Here is a 19,626-nt window from a genome sequence, read left to right on the forward strand (position 1 = left end):
ACAGATTAAATGTTTTATTTTTAAATAAGAGAACTTAGTCCCTCTCTTTTCTTAAAACTGGTAATTTCATTTTTTTTTATGAGAGTATTTTATGTGATCAAACTCTCGATGAAAACATTTGGGTTTTGGAGGTTTGTACAAAGAGCTGAGATGTAATACTATTGACAAATTACTGACTAAGTCAAGATTGTTTGATGATGGTGAAAATAAGAAAATGAAAAAAAATATAGACAAACATATGTTTTAAATCTTGAAAATTTCTAAATCACTACAAGACAATTATTAAATAATGATCACTTTCAATGATAAAAAATATGTTTAGAGACCAAATTTTTAATTAAAGACCAATTCTTTTGTTAGTCAAAATTTTAGAAATTATATTAGTGAACAATTTAAAAAACAATTCATAATAGAAACTATGTTAGTGATCAATTAAATTTTTTAAAAATATTTTAGTTATTAATAACTTTAAGTTTATAAATTGGTATTTAAATTTGTCACTATAGTAGCTAATTATTTTTTATTCGGTTTTTGTAATAAATATTCTTTTATAAATAAACTAAAAAACCATTAAATAAATAAATAAACTAGAAAATGAGGATAAAAGGCGTTTGCATCAGGCTAAACATACTAAGAGTTGTAGAACATTTTTTAAAAGTAAAATTGTTTATAAAATAAGTAACCTGTTTGGAATAATATCTTAAAACTGCAACGAACAAAAATTCTGAAAAAAAATAATTTACCTCGAATCTGAAAATTTTCAATTTACGACAATTTATCCATAGAAAACTAACCACAGAAAGAAAAAGAATGTTTAACTCTAAACAGTGATTTAAATGACTAAGAAATTAAAGAAAATGACGATAAAAAAAGTGGTTAAATAAACTAAGAATTAAAATCACACATTATTGATATTAGAAACAGTAAAAGTAAAAATTAAAACTTATTTTTCTCCACCGAATTAGGAACATGGCATGATAAGAAGATCCAGTATGCCATCATTGTAAACTATAAAGATGACAAAGGAAGTATTAAGAAGGCTTGGACTTCAATATTACTGTGATGTTTAGTTTCACACTTTCTTTTAAAATAAAAAAGATATTTGAACATTATAATCTAACCCCGTACCAGCAGAGTAAGGAAATGATTGAACAGAAAAACACAAATATAACAGATAATGTAATAGGTTAAAAAGAGAAAAATAAAAAATTGTAAATATGGATTAAGTATTTAAAGTAGTAGAGAATTCAGGTATGTCACTCTTAAAATGGATAAGAGAAATCCGTTGCTCTCTCTACTAGAAAAACCATTCTCTAACATCAATACAGATCCTACTTTCTAAAATGCATCTACCTAGAAAATCATCAAAAAGTTCAAACCCAAAAAACAATGCAGGCTTAGTCAGTCTCATATACCCCTCACCACTTTCCTTCCTCTTTCTGCAACTTTCTCACTCTTCCTTCTTTACACCCTTTTTGCTTTCCATTCAGAACAATTAAGCTGCACAACATAACAAAATAAACATTAGAACGCCTTCGTTGTTTCAAATCATTTCAATCTTTTAACACAAAAACCATTCAAACCTAAAAGGACATAACAGAAATGCATACTCATGTCGTTGCTGCTCTAACACGGCAAGAATAAACTGTTTTTGTTTTATACTCTCACTGTGAGAGAGAAGATATATCAACCCTTCCTTGATTAGGTGCAGCAAAACCATCACAAGTCCGGAAAATAAAATCGAATGAGGAAAAACACTCTCAGCACACAAACCAAGATTCTCTTTTTAATTCCAATGAAACAACTTGGGCTAATCCCTTTTGGATTCTAGTTCTGTCAAGGCATAATTTCATATTCCTATTATAGTACTACTGATTTATTCTCTACTTTCTCTACTTGCACATGCTACTTCCCTGATTGCAAAATACACAAGTAAAACCACGATCGTTAAAAGGGACACAACACAAACGCAAGACAAGACCTTTCAGCAAACCCTTAAAACTGGATTTTCCAAACACTAACTATATGACATGCCAAGTATTCAAAATTAAGAGAGTGCTATTGTGTTGATCTAATAACCAAGCAACAGAAAGAGAGGGCATGTGTATATAGGTTAAGATTACCAGGGTCGGTTTGGGGCTTGGATTGCATAGGGGAGAGCATTAGGTGTTGGTGGTGCGGGAGAGCGAGAGGGTGGGTGGGTGCGTGAGGGAAGGCGTGATCGGCGGCGAGGGTAGGTGAGAGAACAGCGAGGTGGTTGAAGGCGGCGTGGGAAGAGTGAGAAGCGGAAGCACCGTCGTCAGTGAAGGCGAAAAGATCCTGATGAGGAGGGGGAGGTGCGGTTTTGAAGGGAAAGAGAGAGAAGGTGCGCGGTTGCGGCGGAGGCGGAGGAGGAGGAGGGAGCATGGCGTGGGGTCCGATGTAAGAGGCGAGTTCCTTCTTGGCGTGGTGGAGCTCGGTCTGCAACTGCTTGAGGCGGTGCTGGAGGATGGAGATGAGACCGACGCAGCCATAGACGGGGTCCCGCAGACGCGCCTCGGCCTCGTAGGCGAGGGACTTAACCGCGTCCTCGCGCTGCGCCGCGTTGAGTTCGTTGAGAAGCTTTGCGACGTTGCTGGCACCGAACACCTTGTGCACGTAGGCAAAGCGCTGCGGGTTGTCCGGCGGAAAATACGGCGCGAACACACACTCCTGCGTGCACTTCCGGCGCTGAATCTTGCACGCGGCGCACGGCGAATTGGTCGACGACAAAGAAGAGGACATTATTCTCCTTACTATAATAACACTTGATTACTCTCCTGAGTAATTAGGTCTGGTGGTTTAGCAAGTGGATAAAACGCACCGCTTTGAAGAAGATCCGAAGGTTTATTAAAGAGATCCAGAAAGTTCCCCGGTCAGAGGACATGAGTTGTTGGTTCTCGTTGTTGTTGTTCTTGATGATGTTCGCTATTATGCCATTTCAGATTTTGTTTTGCTGCTGCACCCATCACCCCGACTTACTCGCTACCCACGCCACGCACTTGACCTCATTTTTATTATCAAATCCAAAATTCTTTTTTTTTTTTTTTTGTTATTTTTTAATGTCACTTGTTTTTGGAAGTAATCTTTATTACTTATGTAATAGTCTACTATAGCGATAATACCCAGTAGTTGAAAATAATGGAAAATGTAGAATATTTTTATTTGGTGATTGATTGTGTGAATGGGGTGATTGGTTGTAAGCATGTTTTCAATAGTCAACTAAGAGCAATTACTGCGCTTTTAATATTGAATGCAAATAAAAGCTTATTCCTGAATGCTGTCTTCAATTGCATCACAAAAGGTATGTGTACAGATATCCATATTTTGACTCTCAACGCTGGATAGTGTTGTATTGTGGAGGACCAAATATATTTATAATTATTTATTTAAATCAATTCTAACAATTATAATACTCATATTCTTCTGCTACAAAATTAGGGGTCAAACTAGGAACAAAGGCCTGTCAACAAACAACCTGTTTATCTATTAACATTATATATTTATAAATTTTTTAATAGAATTGTAATTTTGAAATTTTAAAACTATTAAATATATGGATTCATGGGTGATTCGTTCCCGTGACTATTTTCAACTCTATTTATGGTGGGTAAAAAAATATTAATCCATTCCATATAAATGTCTTAACTATATAGTGCAAGAAAAAATATACAATAAATATAAGTATAAATTAAATGGATACAGAGTTTTATAGTATTATTTAATTAGAAAATATTATTAGTATAATTTTTAAGATGATCATCGTAAAATGTAATAAATTTATTATTTATTATATATATAACATAATTAAAAAAATATTTTACTGTTTGTGTACTTTTAATTTATAAAATTCAAATTTTATATGAATCTCATAAGTTCCCTTTTATTTGAATTAATTTAGGTATTATAAATGTTTACTAATTATATATAGTTTTCAAGAGTAAATTGGTAATTTTGAGAGAGTTAGTGTTGACCGTAAGTTACTAATAGCGTGACAATTCAACAGCCTCATAATTCAATAGATGGTATAAGTGGTTATTCATATTGAAGCTTTCGTTATTATTTTCCTTCCTCTTTTATTGCGGTTTTTTTTTCATTTGTTTTATCACGTAACGATATAACGATATAGGTTTTGTCCATTTTTCCACAAACTGATTTATTGCTTAAGCTTTTTAATTCTTTGAATATTAGTTTTTAAAAATTAAAGCATACTTTATATGATCAACAATGTTTTACACTCAATAACATAATTGATTTCGTTTTTTTTTTTCACAAAATAAGTTATATAAATAGACCAAACCAGATTTTCAAGTCAGGATAATAAATAAATAAATAAAATTTTATTTATAATAGATAAATGCATCATATTGATTCAGACTCAGACTTAGGTTTACAAAATCGGGTGTGACCTGTGTTGTAAAGTTTAAGTGTATGTAATTGCATATAATATTAGTAGACTCTAAATTTGATTACAAACTCAATTATTATCTTCGAATCAACAATAAATATAAATTATCTTTGATTAAGACAGTAAGGGAGAGTAAAACTTAATCCTCCAAATACTGTATTTTTAAGTATGCTGGCTTAATTTTTTTAAGAAATTTTTTATATAGAATAATATTTTTTAACAGTATAAAATCAGTAATTACTTATTAATCTTTTTCTTTTTTACACATTTAAATAATTATTTAAAAGAGAAGGATGACCAGATTCTTTTTCTTATAATCAAACTCAGATCATAGCTTTTTCTTACAATAACAGTTTTCTGTTTCCACTTTTTTATAATAACTATTTTCAAGCAGAAAGAAAGATGCCTATTACATTATAAAAATTAATATATATATATATATATATATATATATATAAGAATAATTATTATTTTTAAATTAAAAAAAAAAAAAAAACTGATACTAAGAGGATGACAGTTTGTTTCATGTTCCTTTCATTTGAGTAATCATACATTATAAGTACAAAGTATTAATTAGTTTTCATAATGATAGTTAATTTTTGGTATCCGTCCATTTCATTTAAAACAAAATACAATTTCATTTAGTCAGTAAATGATACGTAATTATTTTAAAAAAATGACTGTCCAATTCTCGTAGGATTCATGTTGATTGAATTGATTCTAATTAAAATTGAGTTCGAAAATGATTTTAAATATTTTTATTCTAAAAGTAAGTTAATAATACAAATTTAGTACACTTTTCATACAACATAAAATTTATTAAGTTATTTAAACACAATAAATTTTGAAATCGTAATAGCATGCGTCCAAAATGTAAATATATTCACCTAAATTAAGTCAGATTAATTGATGTTTTAATGTGATTTTGGATCATTTAGAATGATTCAAGCATATTAGTGATTTTCTTCATTTCCGTTTTTTACAACTAAATCAATAATCGAAAAATTAAAAAAATTGGTTTGAAATTTAACAGATATTGGGCAAACCAACAGTAATTAAATAATATACATATTACTTAATTCAGCACCAATATTAAATAATTATATTTTTAATAAAATATAAGTTTATAAGTTTTTAGATATTTAAAATATACTCAATAGTTCAATGAAATATATTATGTTGATTTTTTGTGTTATTGTGAAAGACAAACAGATTAAACAACATATTTTATTATTCCACGTAAACTATTTTTTGTAATGGATTTTACCGGGTTCCAATTTTTGTAGACTAATAAATTAAACGTGTTTGACTTTATCACCTAACCAATGCACCGACATTTTGATTTGACCAATCGGATGAGTTTAAATTTCGTAATGATAGATTTTACAATGATTTCATTGACTTTAGATTTTAAAACTAGTTATTTATATATAAAAAATTTACCCTACGTGATAACAATTAAACTTATATACAATTAATATAAATATTTTCTACATCTGTCAATACATAAATAAATGCATTGATGCAGTATATTAGGCCAAGTTCTTTAACTAGCATAGAGAAACAAAAGTGGTGGAATGGTGGAATGAAAGAAATTTGATTGTAACAGCATAAATACAAGTGTGAGAATGTATGAAAGAATGAATGCAAGCAATGATGAGAAAAGATTTCTAAAAAACTGTGAAGTGGTATTTAAAAGAGAAGGAAGGAGTTAGATGAGGGTATTAAATGGAATTTGAAATTTAAAAGTGAAATGGTATGAGAAAGTGAAGGTAGGTGGCACGTGCGTGCAGCGTGCGAGGGGAACGCAATGGAGAGTTGTTGTGATGATGGTAGAAGAAGAAGAAGAAGAAGAAGAAGAAGAAGAAGAAGAAGAGAAGGGAAGGGTATAGTGGTAAATAAGAAAAGTTAACGTCCGAGTTTTTCTCCATGAGGTGCGCAGTGTGGTTGAATTTACCGTTTTAGTGAGATGTGAAGGGAAGTGACAAAACCTTAACCGTGAAGGTCTCAGCCGTCAGCTCCAGCTCGTCGTTGGTGGTTTGTGATGTGTGTAGTCACTTTCAGGGGTCAACGATTGTGCAGGATATCCAGCATTGATGAAACTGAAGTATATTTGTGAGATTATTATTAATGAGTGAAGCACGTGCTTGGTGGTGGTGCAATTAATAAAAGAGGAAGTACCGATTATTAGGGTTAGGATTATTGAGGATTGAGGTGGTGGTGTTGGAGAAGATAGAGAAGATGGAAGAAGAAAAGAGGGGACAAAAGGGAAGGAAGAAGGTGAGGACCATGAGATGAGATGGGATGGGATGAGACAGTGTCAGTGATTCAGTATGTTGGTGAGCAATTGCGTGCACACGGATTCATGCCATTAATGTATTCCCACTGGCCCTCCCCTCTGCTTCCTCTTTCGTACTCCTCTCATCTCCTTTCATCCATTCTTTTTGTCTTCTTCTTTCTTCTCTTTTCTCTCTCTTCTCTTCTTCTCATTAACTCCTCCTTCACTGTAAAACCCTTCTATCAATTCAAATTCATAACATTACCTCTCTACTCTTTCTAATTCATTTTCTTTGTGGAACAACTCAAAATATTGTAGTTTATCTTTTCTCTTACATCTTATGTTGTCATCATCTTCAACTTCAGGTACTCATTTTGTCTTGTTCAGTCTTATCACCCACCTCCTTACAAACTCCACGCAAACACCTGCGTCACTCTCACTCAGTTTTTCACATTTTTTTTTTTCACTTTAAAATCATTTTTATCATTCAACGTTTGTTATAAAATCATTTTTATTTAACCTTATCTTTTTTGCTTTTTCTCTCACAGCATTCCTGTTCTGTTATATCAATTGGTAATGGAAACCAAAGACAAGAACAGAATTAAAATTAGTATTGATCTGTCGGGTTTTATGCAATGGTAAGTTAAAACTTGTAGCCACGATTTTCCTTTTCACTTAATTAATATACTCTCGTTTTAGTAATTATTTTTCTTTTAATTTTTTAACCAATACTCTAAAATATTGGTAAATAAAATTAAGAAATAAATTTTAAGTTTAATTCAATAATTTAAAACTCACTCATCCACTTATACCAAATGTTGAGAATATAGACTTTAAATTTAACAATTTTACATTTAACAATTTTACAAAACTCATGTGTAAGGTGACACAGTAATATAAGCTCAACAGAAAAAAGTTTTATTAGAATTTTTGATTACTCTAATATAAGTGTACTTTAAATTTAATATAATTTTATAAAATTAATTTATGAGGTGAAATTTATATTTATTTATATACTATATAATTTCTTTTAGAGGATGAATTTGAGGGAGTAAGTAGATGAATTTGAATGAATTTAGAGATAAAATTTGTTTTGTTTTTTTTAAGGAATTTGAAGATGAAAATGAATAGATTTGATAGTGAAATTTATGAAAATTTGCGAGTGATTTAACTAATATGATAAATATTTTTTTAATAGATAAAAAATAAAGATTATTAAATTTTTCTTGATGTTAAAAGTAATATAAAATAATTTTTTATGAGTTACAACTATTTATTTAAAAAACTGTTATTCAATAATTTAAAAAAAAAAATACGAATATCTTTTTTCTAAGATCGAATCACGTATCAATCACAGCAAAGATATATGAGTTAGCAAAACTAATCTATGATCTATAAAATTGATAATAAACGTGAATAGTCCTTGCACATGAAATTAAATAAAGAAACAAAAAGATAAAAAGAATGCAGGTGTACGTGTACTTGATTTACAAATTTCCAGTAATAAAAAGTGTAAGAAAATGATGCATGCTTACCCATGTCCCAAAAAGTATAAGAAAATGATGCACTAGAATTAGTTACATCAAGATGAGAACCGATTCGTAAACATGCATGGAATTCTTGGAATCAATTCCACCCCATCCAGAACCAATTTTTTCCTTTGTCAAGTCACAAAATCAATTCCATCTCATCTAGAACTGATTCTGACCACTGCAAAACTCAACCATGCACGTCAATTCAATGAGGATAATATAGTAAAAAAGCTCGTATCAAACTCTCAAATCGCCCACCTTAAGCAAGATCGGAAAAATTCACCATCTCGCAAATTTGTTCCTTCCATCATCCTCAAATCCTATGAAACTAACACGAATTACACTCCAAATCTGCACCTTACAATCCCTCTAAAGAATTTTTTTTTTTTTTGGAAGAAAACACATCCTAAACTATATGAGATTTGTGAGAAAAGAAGTCTCACATCGATGGGAACTTACTTTGGGGCTTACTTTTAATGTTATAAAATGAGTCCAGTGTTTTCTTAGGAAATCATCCCAAAGTCTCTCATTTTCTATTCCTTTTTGCTTTATTAGTTTGAGAGAAGAATTAAGAGAGAATATTAGTTTCTCCTCTAAGAGAGAATATTAGTTTCTCCTCTAAGAGAGAATATTAGTTTCTCCTCTAAGAGGGAATTTTAGTTTCTCCTCTAAGAGAGAATATTTTAGTTTCTAAGAGAGAAGGTTAGTTTCTCCTTTAAGATTCTCCTTGTATTAGTTTTTCCTATTTCTCCTCTAAGAGAGAATATTTTAGTTTCTAAGAGAGAAGGTTAGTTTCTCCTTTAAGATTCTCCTTGTATTAGTTTTTCCTATTTCGAAGAGAGGGGTCTAAGAGAGAATATTAGTTTCTCTTCTAAGAGAGAATATTAGTTTCTCTTCTAAGAGAGAATATTAGTTTCTCTTCTAAGAGAGAATATTAGTTTCTCTTCTAAGAGAGAATATTAGTTTCTCCTCTAAGAGAGAAGGTTAGTTTCTCTTCTAAGAGAGAATATTAGTTTCTCTTCTAAGAGAGAATATTAGTTTCTCTTCTAAGAGAGAATATTAGTTTCTCCTCTAAGAGAGAAGGTTAGTTTCTCCTTTAAGAGTCTCCTTGTATTAGTTTTTCCTATTTCCAAGATAGGGGTTGTCATTGTTTTCTCCTTGGGATTGGAGAGAATGATATGTAATTTTTTTTTCTTGAATAAATTAAATTCATTGCCTATTATCTGTCTTTGTTCTTTTATTTTCATCTTTTATTTTAGTTGTGAGTACTTGTGCTGGTACTCTGATACCCAACAGAGCTGTTGGTTCGTGTAATTATATTTCGCTGCTATTGTCATTAGAATAGTATTGTGATAGTGGATAAAGTGTGGTAATGTGAAAGTGCATATCTAGGAAAGTTCTGGCTAGGAAAGACTTGGTACTTAAGCGTGTCCATTAGTGACCCACCTCTCTTTCCTGGGAATTACCTGGTGCACTGGTTCACGTTCTACCTCCATTGTTCCAGTAGACAATTTTGAGAAAGGACAATTGTCTAGAAGCAATTGAAGAAAAACCTGAGGGCATTACAAATAAAAAGTGGAAGGAAATAGATAACAATGCTATAGCAAATTTGCACTTAGCATTGGCATATGCGGTTTTATCCAGCATTGTAGAGAAGACTACAGCGAAGGAGATTTGGATACTCTCACAAGCCTGTACGAGGTTAAGTCACTTCACACAAGAATATTCTTGAAGAGAAAACTCTATACTCTTCGAATGAGTGAGTCCACATCGGTGACAGACCACATCAACAATCTAAATACGTTGTTTGCCCAACTTTCAACGGCAGATTTCAACATAATTGAAAATGAACGTGCGGATCTTCTACTACAGAGTTTACCTGATTTGTATGATTAGCTTGTCATCAACATTACAAATTACAACGTTATTGACCTCCTACGCTTTGAGGATGTTGCTGGAGCTCTTCTTGAAGAAGAATACAGGCGAAAGAACAAAGAGGATATGGTGGAAAGTGCAAGGCAAATAGAAGCTTTGGTGATGACGATAGGTAGATCAACAGAACGTGAACCTAGTGGGAGTTAGTCTCATGAAGCAAAAAGATGGCATGTGAAGAAAGATTGTTGGCATTTGAAGAATGGAGGAAAGAACTCTGAGGCATCAACCTCACAAGGTTGTATGGCAAATACCTCGGATGACGAAGATATTCTGTGAAGAAGAGGAGAGATATGGTAAGTCATGAAAGCGCAAAAGATCATGGCAGATGTGTATGTGCTTTTGGGAGATACGTTGCAGGAAGCTAATGCAATGGTTGCATCGACAAGTCAAGAAGAAGCGATGTTGATGTGACATCGTAAACTTGGGTATAAGTCAGAGCGAAGTTTGCAAATCCATGCAGAACGTAATCTCTTACTCGGGCTCAAGAAGGTTGTTTTATCTCTACGCGAGCACTGTGTGGTAAGCCAACAAACATAGTCATAGATCGCAGATTGCTAGTTTGACTACTAGGAAAAAGGAAAACACAAGAAGACTTGATTTATTCTAATGTAAGGGAATCACCAGAGTTATCACTAGGAGAATCAAAGTTTACTCCATGAGATTGTAGGTGTACTACATCAAGAGAAAGTCAAATGTGTTGTTACCAGTTCAAGGAATCCAAAGCACGAGTAGAGCTTAAAACTAGGAAAAAATAAGTGCTTGGGCTATGCTAACAATGTGAAGGGGTACCACCTGTGGGTCCCACTTTTTTACCCACAAGGTTATTGTTAAATAGAAATGAAATGATGCTCCAACCAGAAGGCGTTAAAGAACAAGAAAACTTGGTTTGCATGGTTGAACAAATCTCAATATGGTTTAAAGAGAGCTCAAGTGTTCGTATCAGAGATTTGATTCCTTCATAAGCCTCGGTTACAACAGACTGGGTGTTTATACCATTGATGTTGTATGTGATAGACATGTTGGAGGTAGGCCCCAACAAAGTTCAAATCCAGGAATTGAAGGCACAATTGGCTAGGAAGTATGAGAAGAAGGACTTGGAACCAGCAAACAAGGATTTCAGGGATGCAAATTCACCGAGACAAAAAAGATAGGAAGGTTTGGCTTTCTCAGAAGAAATACTTACTGATAATCTTGTGGCGCTTCAACATGCAAGATTGTAAGCCAATTTCTACCCCACTTTCTATCAATTGTTCCTCACGTATGAGTCCTAGCAGTGAAGCGGAGAGGATGGAGAAGTCTCGGGTACCGAGTGCATCAGTGGTGGACAGCCTTATGAATGCTATGATGTGTACAAGACCAGACATTGCACAAGCAGTGGGAGTGGTTAGTAGGTTCATGGCGGGTTTGGTGGAGAGCAGTGAAGTATTGACAAGAGGTCCTTAGAAGGAACCTCGGGTGTTGCATTGCGTTTTGGAGGATCAGAATTATGTGTCAATAAAGTCTACGTGGATTCGATCATACTGAAGTCTACCAGAAAAACAAGCAACATGAAGGCAGAGAATAAAGCATGGTGTGAAGAATTGATTCAAAATCTTCAAGTGGGAGATTGTGAGAAAAGAAGTCCCACATTGATGGGAACTTACTTTAGGGCTTACTTTTAATGTTATGAAAGGATTCCAGTGTTTCCTTAGGAAATCATCCCAAAGTCTCTCCTTGTCTATTCCTTTTTGCTTTATTGGTTTGAGAGAAGAATTAAGAGAGAATATTAGTTTCTCCTCTAAGAGAGAAGGTTAGTTTCTCCTTTAAGGTTCTCCTTGTATTAGTTTTTCTTATTTCCAAGAGAGGGGTTGTCATTGTTTTCTCCTAGGATTGGAGAGAATGGTATGTAATTTTTCTTTTCTTGAATAAATTAAATTCATTGCCTATTATTTGTTTTTGTTCCTTTATTTTCATCTTTTATTTTAGTTGTGAGTACTTGTGCTGGTACTCTGATACCCAACAAGATTTTCAACGAACACTTCTCTAAATTTTTAGACACATTTTTTTAGATGTTAAAATTAGTTAAATAAATATCTCAATATTAGTTTATGTATTAATACATATGTCGTGTGTAAGATTAGATACATACAGTCTATACAATATTAATTGTATATTATATTTAAGGCTTAATTACATTTTTCGTCCTCATTTTTGTAGTGTTTGTTGCGGATGATCCTCATTTTGACATAATGTTTAAAATGGTCTTCATTTTTACCGAATGTTTAAAATAGTCCTCATTTTCACAATTCGTATTTTATTTGGTCCTTTTCTGTGACACTGTTTAAATTAGTAACGGAGCACTGTACAGGTGACACTCACTGTTTGTATTACGTTGCATTGGAGTGTGTTAGGTGTACTGTACAGGTGATCCGTTACTGATTTAAACAGTGCGAAAATGAGAACCATTTTAAACATTTGATAAAAATGATGACCATTTTAAACATTCTGTCAAAATGAGGACCATCCGCAACAAACACTACGAAAATGAGGACGAAAAAAGTATTTAAGCCTATATTTAATAGACTTATTATTTCATATTTATATAAATACAATATTAATAACGTGTAATTATATATTATATTTGATAAGTATAATACATATTATCATTTAATATCTATATATTTATACAATAACAAAGAACGTATAAATTTCGTTACATATTTTATTCATAGTTATTATAAATAATATTTTATTATTATTATTATTATTATTATTATTTTGTAAAATGATATCTTATTTAATAATATAAAAGTTTATGTAAAATTTTCATATTTAATAATTCACTACAAGAAAATTCATCGGTAATAGAAAAAAAATGATGATAAAAAATATGTCAGTAATTATCGATGGCTAAATCCATCAATAAGTATCCGTAAGAAATATTTGTCAGTAATTATCAACGAATTTTGATCATCTGTTAATATATTGATTAGATTTTCTTTTTCCTACCCTTTTTTTTTCCTTCTTTCTCCTCTTCTCCCCCCCTCCATTGTCATCACCATGCCAATTGTCTCATGTTCCTCCTTATATTTCTCTTCCTCTTCCTCCTCCTCCTCCAATTCCTCCTCCACCTTTGCTTGTCACCGTTGTTGTGACCACCACTACTGCTCCGTCCAAGGCCGACTCAAGGATAAAAGCACTCGCTTTAGGTATTGGAGAAAAACATCAAGTTTTTTTAATACTAATATTTCTTTATTAAATTAATTATAAAATTATGTTTAAGAAAAAAAAGGTCTAAAAAAGATTTGGTACTAATATACCTTTATTAAATTATATTGAAGAAAAAAGACCTCAAAAGTTTTTTACCACTAATATATTTCTATTAAATTAGTTATAAAATTATGTTTAAGAAAAAAAATGTCTAAAAAGCATTTGGTACTAATATAGCTCTAATAAATTAATTATAAGTTTATGTTTGATAATAAAATTTAATTAAATTATTAGTAGTGTTTGAAAATTTTTATTGGTATTAAAAATGATATTTAATGAGTTAAACTTTTTTACAATAAATTATAATTATTTTTAAAGGAAGAGAATAATTAATTATCTTTATTCTCTTATAACCAATTTTGATTCTATTTTCTTTTTTTATATGAGTGACTTCAATTTTTGTTTTATTTTATTTGTTTATCTCTATGTGACTTTAGTTTTGATTTTATTTTCTTCTTTTATATCTATGTGACTTAAATTTTGGTTTTATTTTATTCTTTTATCTCAACATGACTTTAATTTTGGTTGTATTTTAGTTGTATTTTATTCCTTTATCTCTTTGTGGCTTCAATTTTGATATTGTTTTATTCTTTTATCTCTTAATGACTTCTCATTTATTGATTTCACTAATTGTCTCTCCTTACTTTCTTCAATTTTAGAGTTCTTCATTTTAGAGTTTTGACATATTTCATTCTTTGACTCTCATATTGTCCGCGTGTACCAATCTTTTTATTTCCATTTTTGATTAGTGTGTTTTTCTTTTTAATTGTGATGTTTTTTTTTATTTTATTTATTGAATTTATATTAGGATTAGAAATATGTTTTTTTCCCTTATTTTGTTTAGAAATTAGGGTTTAGGGTTCTAACTAAGAAGAACAATAATTTTTTTAATTGTTTTTATTAACTATTAATCACAAAATAAACTTTGCTAGTTTGTAAAGAAGTTGAAACTTGAGAAAGAGTAAAAAGACTTGAGACTTTTAGATAATACAATTCTACGGTTGAATTTACTTTCTTGACAACTAAAATTAGATTTTATTGTTTTAACTCATTCTTTTTAATTACTTATTTTTATTAGTGTTTTATATATTATAATTTTTTATTTCAGATAAAAATATATGAATATTTCAACTAAAAAATTTGAATTAAGTTATTCAAAAACTTGGAAGAAGAGAAAAGTTGAAGGTTTAATTACATCTCAAAAAGAGTTATGAATAAATTTGTAAAAATAGATAAGAAAAATGGATTAGAAAATATATGCATGTACTCTTTAGATGAATAAAATAATAGCAGTATAGATATAGGTGAAAGCAACAATATAAATTTTTGGTTTTTATTTAGTGTTAAAAAATTAAAGTTATTAGATTGTACATTTTTAAAAGAGAAATGCTTAAATCTTGAAAAATCTTTAAAACATGATTTGTTGGATCTTGATGGATTTGATTTATTTTCAGAAATAAATATCTGAAGGGGATTTATAGGTTTGGAAATGATAAACCAATTGACATTCTTAATAATGTAAAAAGAATAGATTATTTTCCAAATGCATATATACCTTATAGAAAAATGATAACAATTTCAGTATAAGTTGCTTCAGCCGAAAAAAGTTTCACAAGATTAAAAAGATAATAAAAACTTATTTAAGATCAACAATATCTTAACAAAGATTAAATGGATTAACCTTATAATCTATTGAAAAAGAAATGTGTTACATGAAATTAATTTTGAAAATTTAATAATAATTTTGTATAAACATAACTCGAAAAAAAAAGAAATAAAATGTCTCATTCATAAGTTTATTTTAGGTCTCTCTAATCCTTGAGTCTCCTCGGCTCTGACACTACCTTCACCACCACCATCGACATCGATTGTGTCTTCTCTTCCTCATCATCCTCCTCCTTATATTCTTCCTCTCTTCTTCTAACCCATCTCCACTTAACTCAAAACAAACATTATACTTTATAGGAAATTTATTGTTCTTTTTACTAACAAATTCACTAATGGAATAATAAATTATCGACCAATTTTAAGACATATAATTGCTGACGAATTTTACACGAATTGATCAAAACCCAAAGCAGATTTGCAACACAATTTTACCAACAAAATTTATTGATAGACGAACATATTCACTGTAATAAGTCATAATTTATTAAAAAATATATTACTAGTGAAAATATTCATTGATAATACAAATTGTAATTTACCACGAAAATATTGGCAGATTCGTTACTAATGAATATTTTTGTCGATAATTAAATTTCTAAAATTCTTCAATAGATTTTGTCGATAATTACAAAATTTTTTGTTAAGAATATTATGATTTTAAAAAAATATTTCACAAATATTATATGATTATTTTAGTATAATTCTTATGTATTATATTTAATAAGTTCTTTAGGTAATATTATTTAATATTTATATAAATACTACATTAAATATATACCTACAGTAAACATTCACTTAAGTCTGCATTTTGATCTTGAGAGTTTGATACAGACTTAATTGAGATGCGGACTTATGAAATTTTAAGAGTCAAATTACAATATGAAATATTATGGGTCATATAATTACAATATGAAATATTATGAGGATTAAAAATTTGTAAAAATTTTTAAAAATATGAGATATATGATATATAATAAATATAAGAGATATGTTATGAGAAAAACTTATTATTTTATTTTATTCATATATTTCTCTCTCTCTCTTTATATATAACAAAATGTAACCGAATATAAAGTCAAATAACTTTACATGATTTTTTAAAATAAAGTCATCAAGTTATTGACCCAAGAATTTTCCTTTTCAAATGCAGATTTAGACAGGATGCGAACTTAAGCAAATGTTTACTGTACATACATATAATATAATATCTTGTTACAAATTAAATCATTCTTAGCAATAATTTATTCTAAACTTGCTATCCATGAGCTTTTGAGAATAAGTATTTTTTGGAAGTTATAAACTAAAATGAAAATAATATTTTTATCTCATTTTTTAAAATCACTAACATAGTAATAGATGGTAGTACAATATATTCGTGTTCATGTTATAACTACATTATTGAAGCATTGTAGTATACTAATTAGTAGTGTACTAGTAGATAAATGTAAGATAAGTTGTTGGATCATGGAAGGATGGATAATAAGGGGAAATGGAAAAATTTGTGATGTGAAGTTTGTTAAGTTGATAAAAATATTATATATCTTTTATTTTTATTTTTATTGATAGAGATATTATATATTTGATTCTCTTTTATTATTATCAAATATTATGTTTTATTAGGTTTTATTTTTATCTTTATATGATGAGACATGGTACTTTATATATTGAACAAATGTTCTAATAAATTAGTAAGCAAACTCTCTTTGAATTATTTTTCACCAAACACTTCTTGTGCGTTTATGTACCCGTTTTTGTACGCATCCTTTCTTCTTTTACTCTTATTTCTCATGGCTTATACATACTAACATGGTATCAGAGCCATTGTTTAAAAAAAAAAACAAGTCTATCCTACCGAGATTTCTTGGACATTCTGTTCCACCCGCTATCGGGCCGCTAATAGACCACTCATTAATTTTTAGTCTCACACACGAGATGTATACACCTTGATGTGAGGGGGTGTGTTGAAAGTTCCACATCGACCAGAGATAAGACAATTTATAGTATATAAATGGGGTGCAAATCTTACCTTACAAGCCATTTTTTTTTTTGTGGGATTGGGTTAGGATTAAAGTCCACTTCTAATATAAGTTTGTTGAAAAATTCTCAAATATATTATATGTGAATAATATGCAAATCACAAGTCCCTTTCAATAAACTTGATCTTATCCTAGATTAGCATTTTTTTTCTTGGAAATAGCTAATGTGATAACCATAGCATACTAAACTTTAACTAGTAATCCTACTATCAAGAGATATAGTTGAATTTGTAATATGACTCTACAATAGATACTCTATATATACTTTAATTTTTTTTTAATAAAAATATTTATTTTTCTTAGTCTTCACAAGTTGTATAGATAATTGTACAAAAATATAAACATAAAAATAAATAAATTTATGTACAGTTAAAATTTATAATTTTGTACGAAATTTACTTCTATCATTGTTTTTAACACATAAAACAATACAATAATCAAATATAATTTGTGACAGGCAAAGCAAACAATTTGACAATATATAAACCACCTTTACTATAAACAAAATGTAATAAGGTTATCGTCGAGTGGCAAGGCTACAGACAAAACAATTTCTCTGGAAATTTAGAGCTTCCCCATCTCTTCATATTTTTTCTCATTCTTATCCTCAATTTACAACATTTACATGCATACAATATTCTAATAAGCAACACAATATGTCACATTCATCATTATGACATCAAATTTAATTAGTTCATCTATATATTCTTACAGTATAAAGAATTATATATTTTAACTAAAAATTTCTTGAATCACTCTAATACATAAAATTAAAAGTCTCAATCAACTTCACATCTCACATCTCGAACCAGAATACATAATAATTTCATATCTTTCTCCTATTTAAGTCAACATGCAATTACAGATTCAAACTCCGATATTTAAATTCAACCATATGACTTAAGAATTGAAAGGAATGTAGCTCCCCTTACCTTACAAAATACATTTATCACTGTTTTTCCCTTACATGACTCCACCATTTAAGATTGTTATAGAAACACAACAGAAAGCTCGATCAATGATGAAGGCATGATTTTAAAATCACATCGAGATGGAGTTTTACCTAAGAAACAAAGAAAATACATGCAAGCCAGAAAAGTTGTATGTGAAAAAAACAAATTGGTTTTACAAGATGACAGAAACTTGAACTTACCTTAAGATGAAATCGAATTATATGGTAAAACTCTTCAAACTAACCACTTTTATGACATTAGATCTTCAAGAAAACAAGGAAGAAAGTCATCCGATACGAGGCCATTGTTAGCCTAGCTCCTGACACAACAAGATCAATGGAGAATTCCACCTCTCTACATGATGGCAATCCTGGGAGTTCTTCTGAAAAGATATCCATGTATTCACTCGCCGCAAGGATGTGGCCTATATTTTCATCGATCCTTCCTCCAATTGGGTTAAAATCATAAAATATTATGCTCCTTCTCCCAACTCTTTCCATATTTGTTCTGCAGACACACATTCAACTATTCAGGCTTTGGAAACAATATCTTCTTCTTGCTACAGTCTAAGAGTATGTGATTAGCATATAGCTAATTCATTCCTAAGATGACATCTAACTCACGTTGAGGTATACAGATCAAGTTCACCTCGAATCTGTGCCCTTTGACCACTACTAGACACTCAACACACACACAGGACAAGTAGATATTGAACTTGAGGCTAGTGTTGAGACTAACATTTTGAATTGTAGCTCTTTAACTGGCAATTCCAACTCTTGTACACACAAGGTTGATACAAAGGAGTGTATCGCTCCATACTCAAATAACACTGACAAACATCTACCAGCTACTAAGCATTCCCCTAGAATGAGATTACCTAATCTGGATGCATCCTCCCTGGATAAAGAAAAAACTCTCCCAACTGCCTGTGGTCTATCACCTCCCCTTTTAGTAAGTTGTTGATGAGATGGTTGTTGTGTCATTTGTCTACCAGGAGCACTTTGAACTCCACCTAGTAGACAATTTCTAGCTATGTGTCCTAACCTGTTGCAATTAAAACATTTTATTTATGTAGTCTTCCTTGGACAATCTTTCTTTAAGTGTGGCCCATTGCATTGAAAACATTTAACACTTCCTTATGAAGACGGTTGAGATTGAGGGAAAGATGCTATAGAGCTTGAGGATTGAGGCCTAACATATGGTTTCTGTTGTTGTGCTCTATTCCTTCCACCAGAAGACCCATTGTGATGTAATCTCATGACTCTACTAGGGTGATGTTCTAGCCTTTCAATCATCTTCGCCTTCTCCCTTAATGCAGGGAATTCACAAATACACATAAGCACCACTATCTTCTTCAAATCATGTCTAAGTCATTCTTCAAACTTTCTACATCCCAAGCCTCAAAGGTGGCTTGGGTGTTAAAATGAGCTAGGTATTCAAACCGAGCAACATAAGTGTGCACATATATGTCACATTGTTCCAACCTCAGAAACTTTACCTCTTTAGCAAACTTAGCACTATTTGGAATTGATTATGAAAATATTAATTA

The 19,626-nt window shown here is 30.6% G+C and overlaps 1 protein-coding gene across 1 annotated transcript; it reads right to left on the reverse strand.

Annotated features, from left to right (window-relative positions):
- Positions 1-1,187: 1,187 nt before the first annotated feature.
- On the reverse strand, positions 1,188-2,908 carry LOC114162796 (LOB domain-containing protein 25-like). The gene is made up of 2 exons (XM_028046771.2): positions 2,124-2,908; positions 1,188-1,500 (listed from the first exon to the last, which is right to left on the reverse strand). The coding sequence occupies exons 1-2, from the start codon at positions 2,761-2,763 to the stop codon at positions 1,496-1,498; spliced, it is 645 nt and encodes a 214-aa protein (XP_027902572.1). The 5' UTR covers positions 2,764-2,908; the 3' UTR covers positions 1,188-1,495.
- Between the last annotated feature and the right edge of the window lie 16,718 nt (positions 2,909-19,626).

The sequence above is a fragment of the Vigna unguiculata genome, chromosome 9, assembly GCF_037176805.1.
Source record: "Vigna unguiculata cultivar grain cowpea cultivar isolate G323 ecotype 2 chromosome 9, ASM3717680v1, whole genome shotgun sequence".
NCBI lineage: Eukaryota > Viridiplantae > Streptophyta > Magnoliopsida > Fabales > Fabaceae > Vigna > Vigna unguiculata.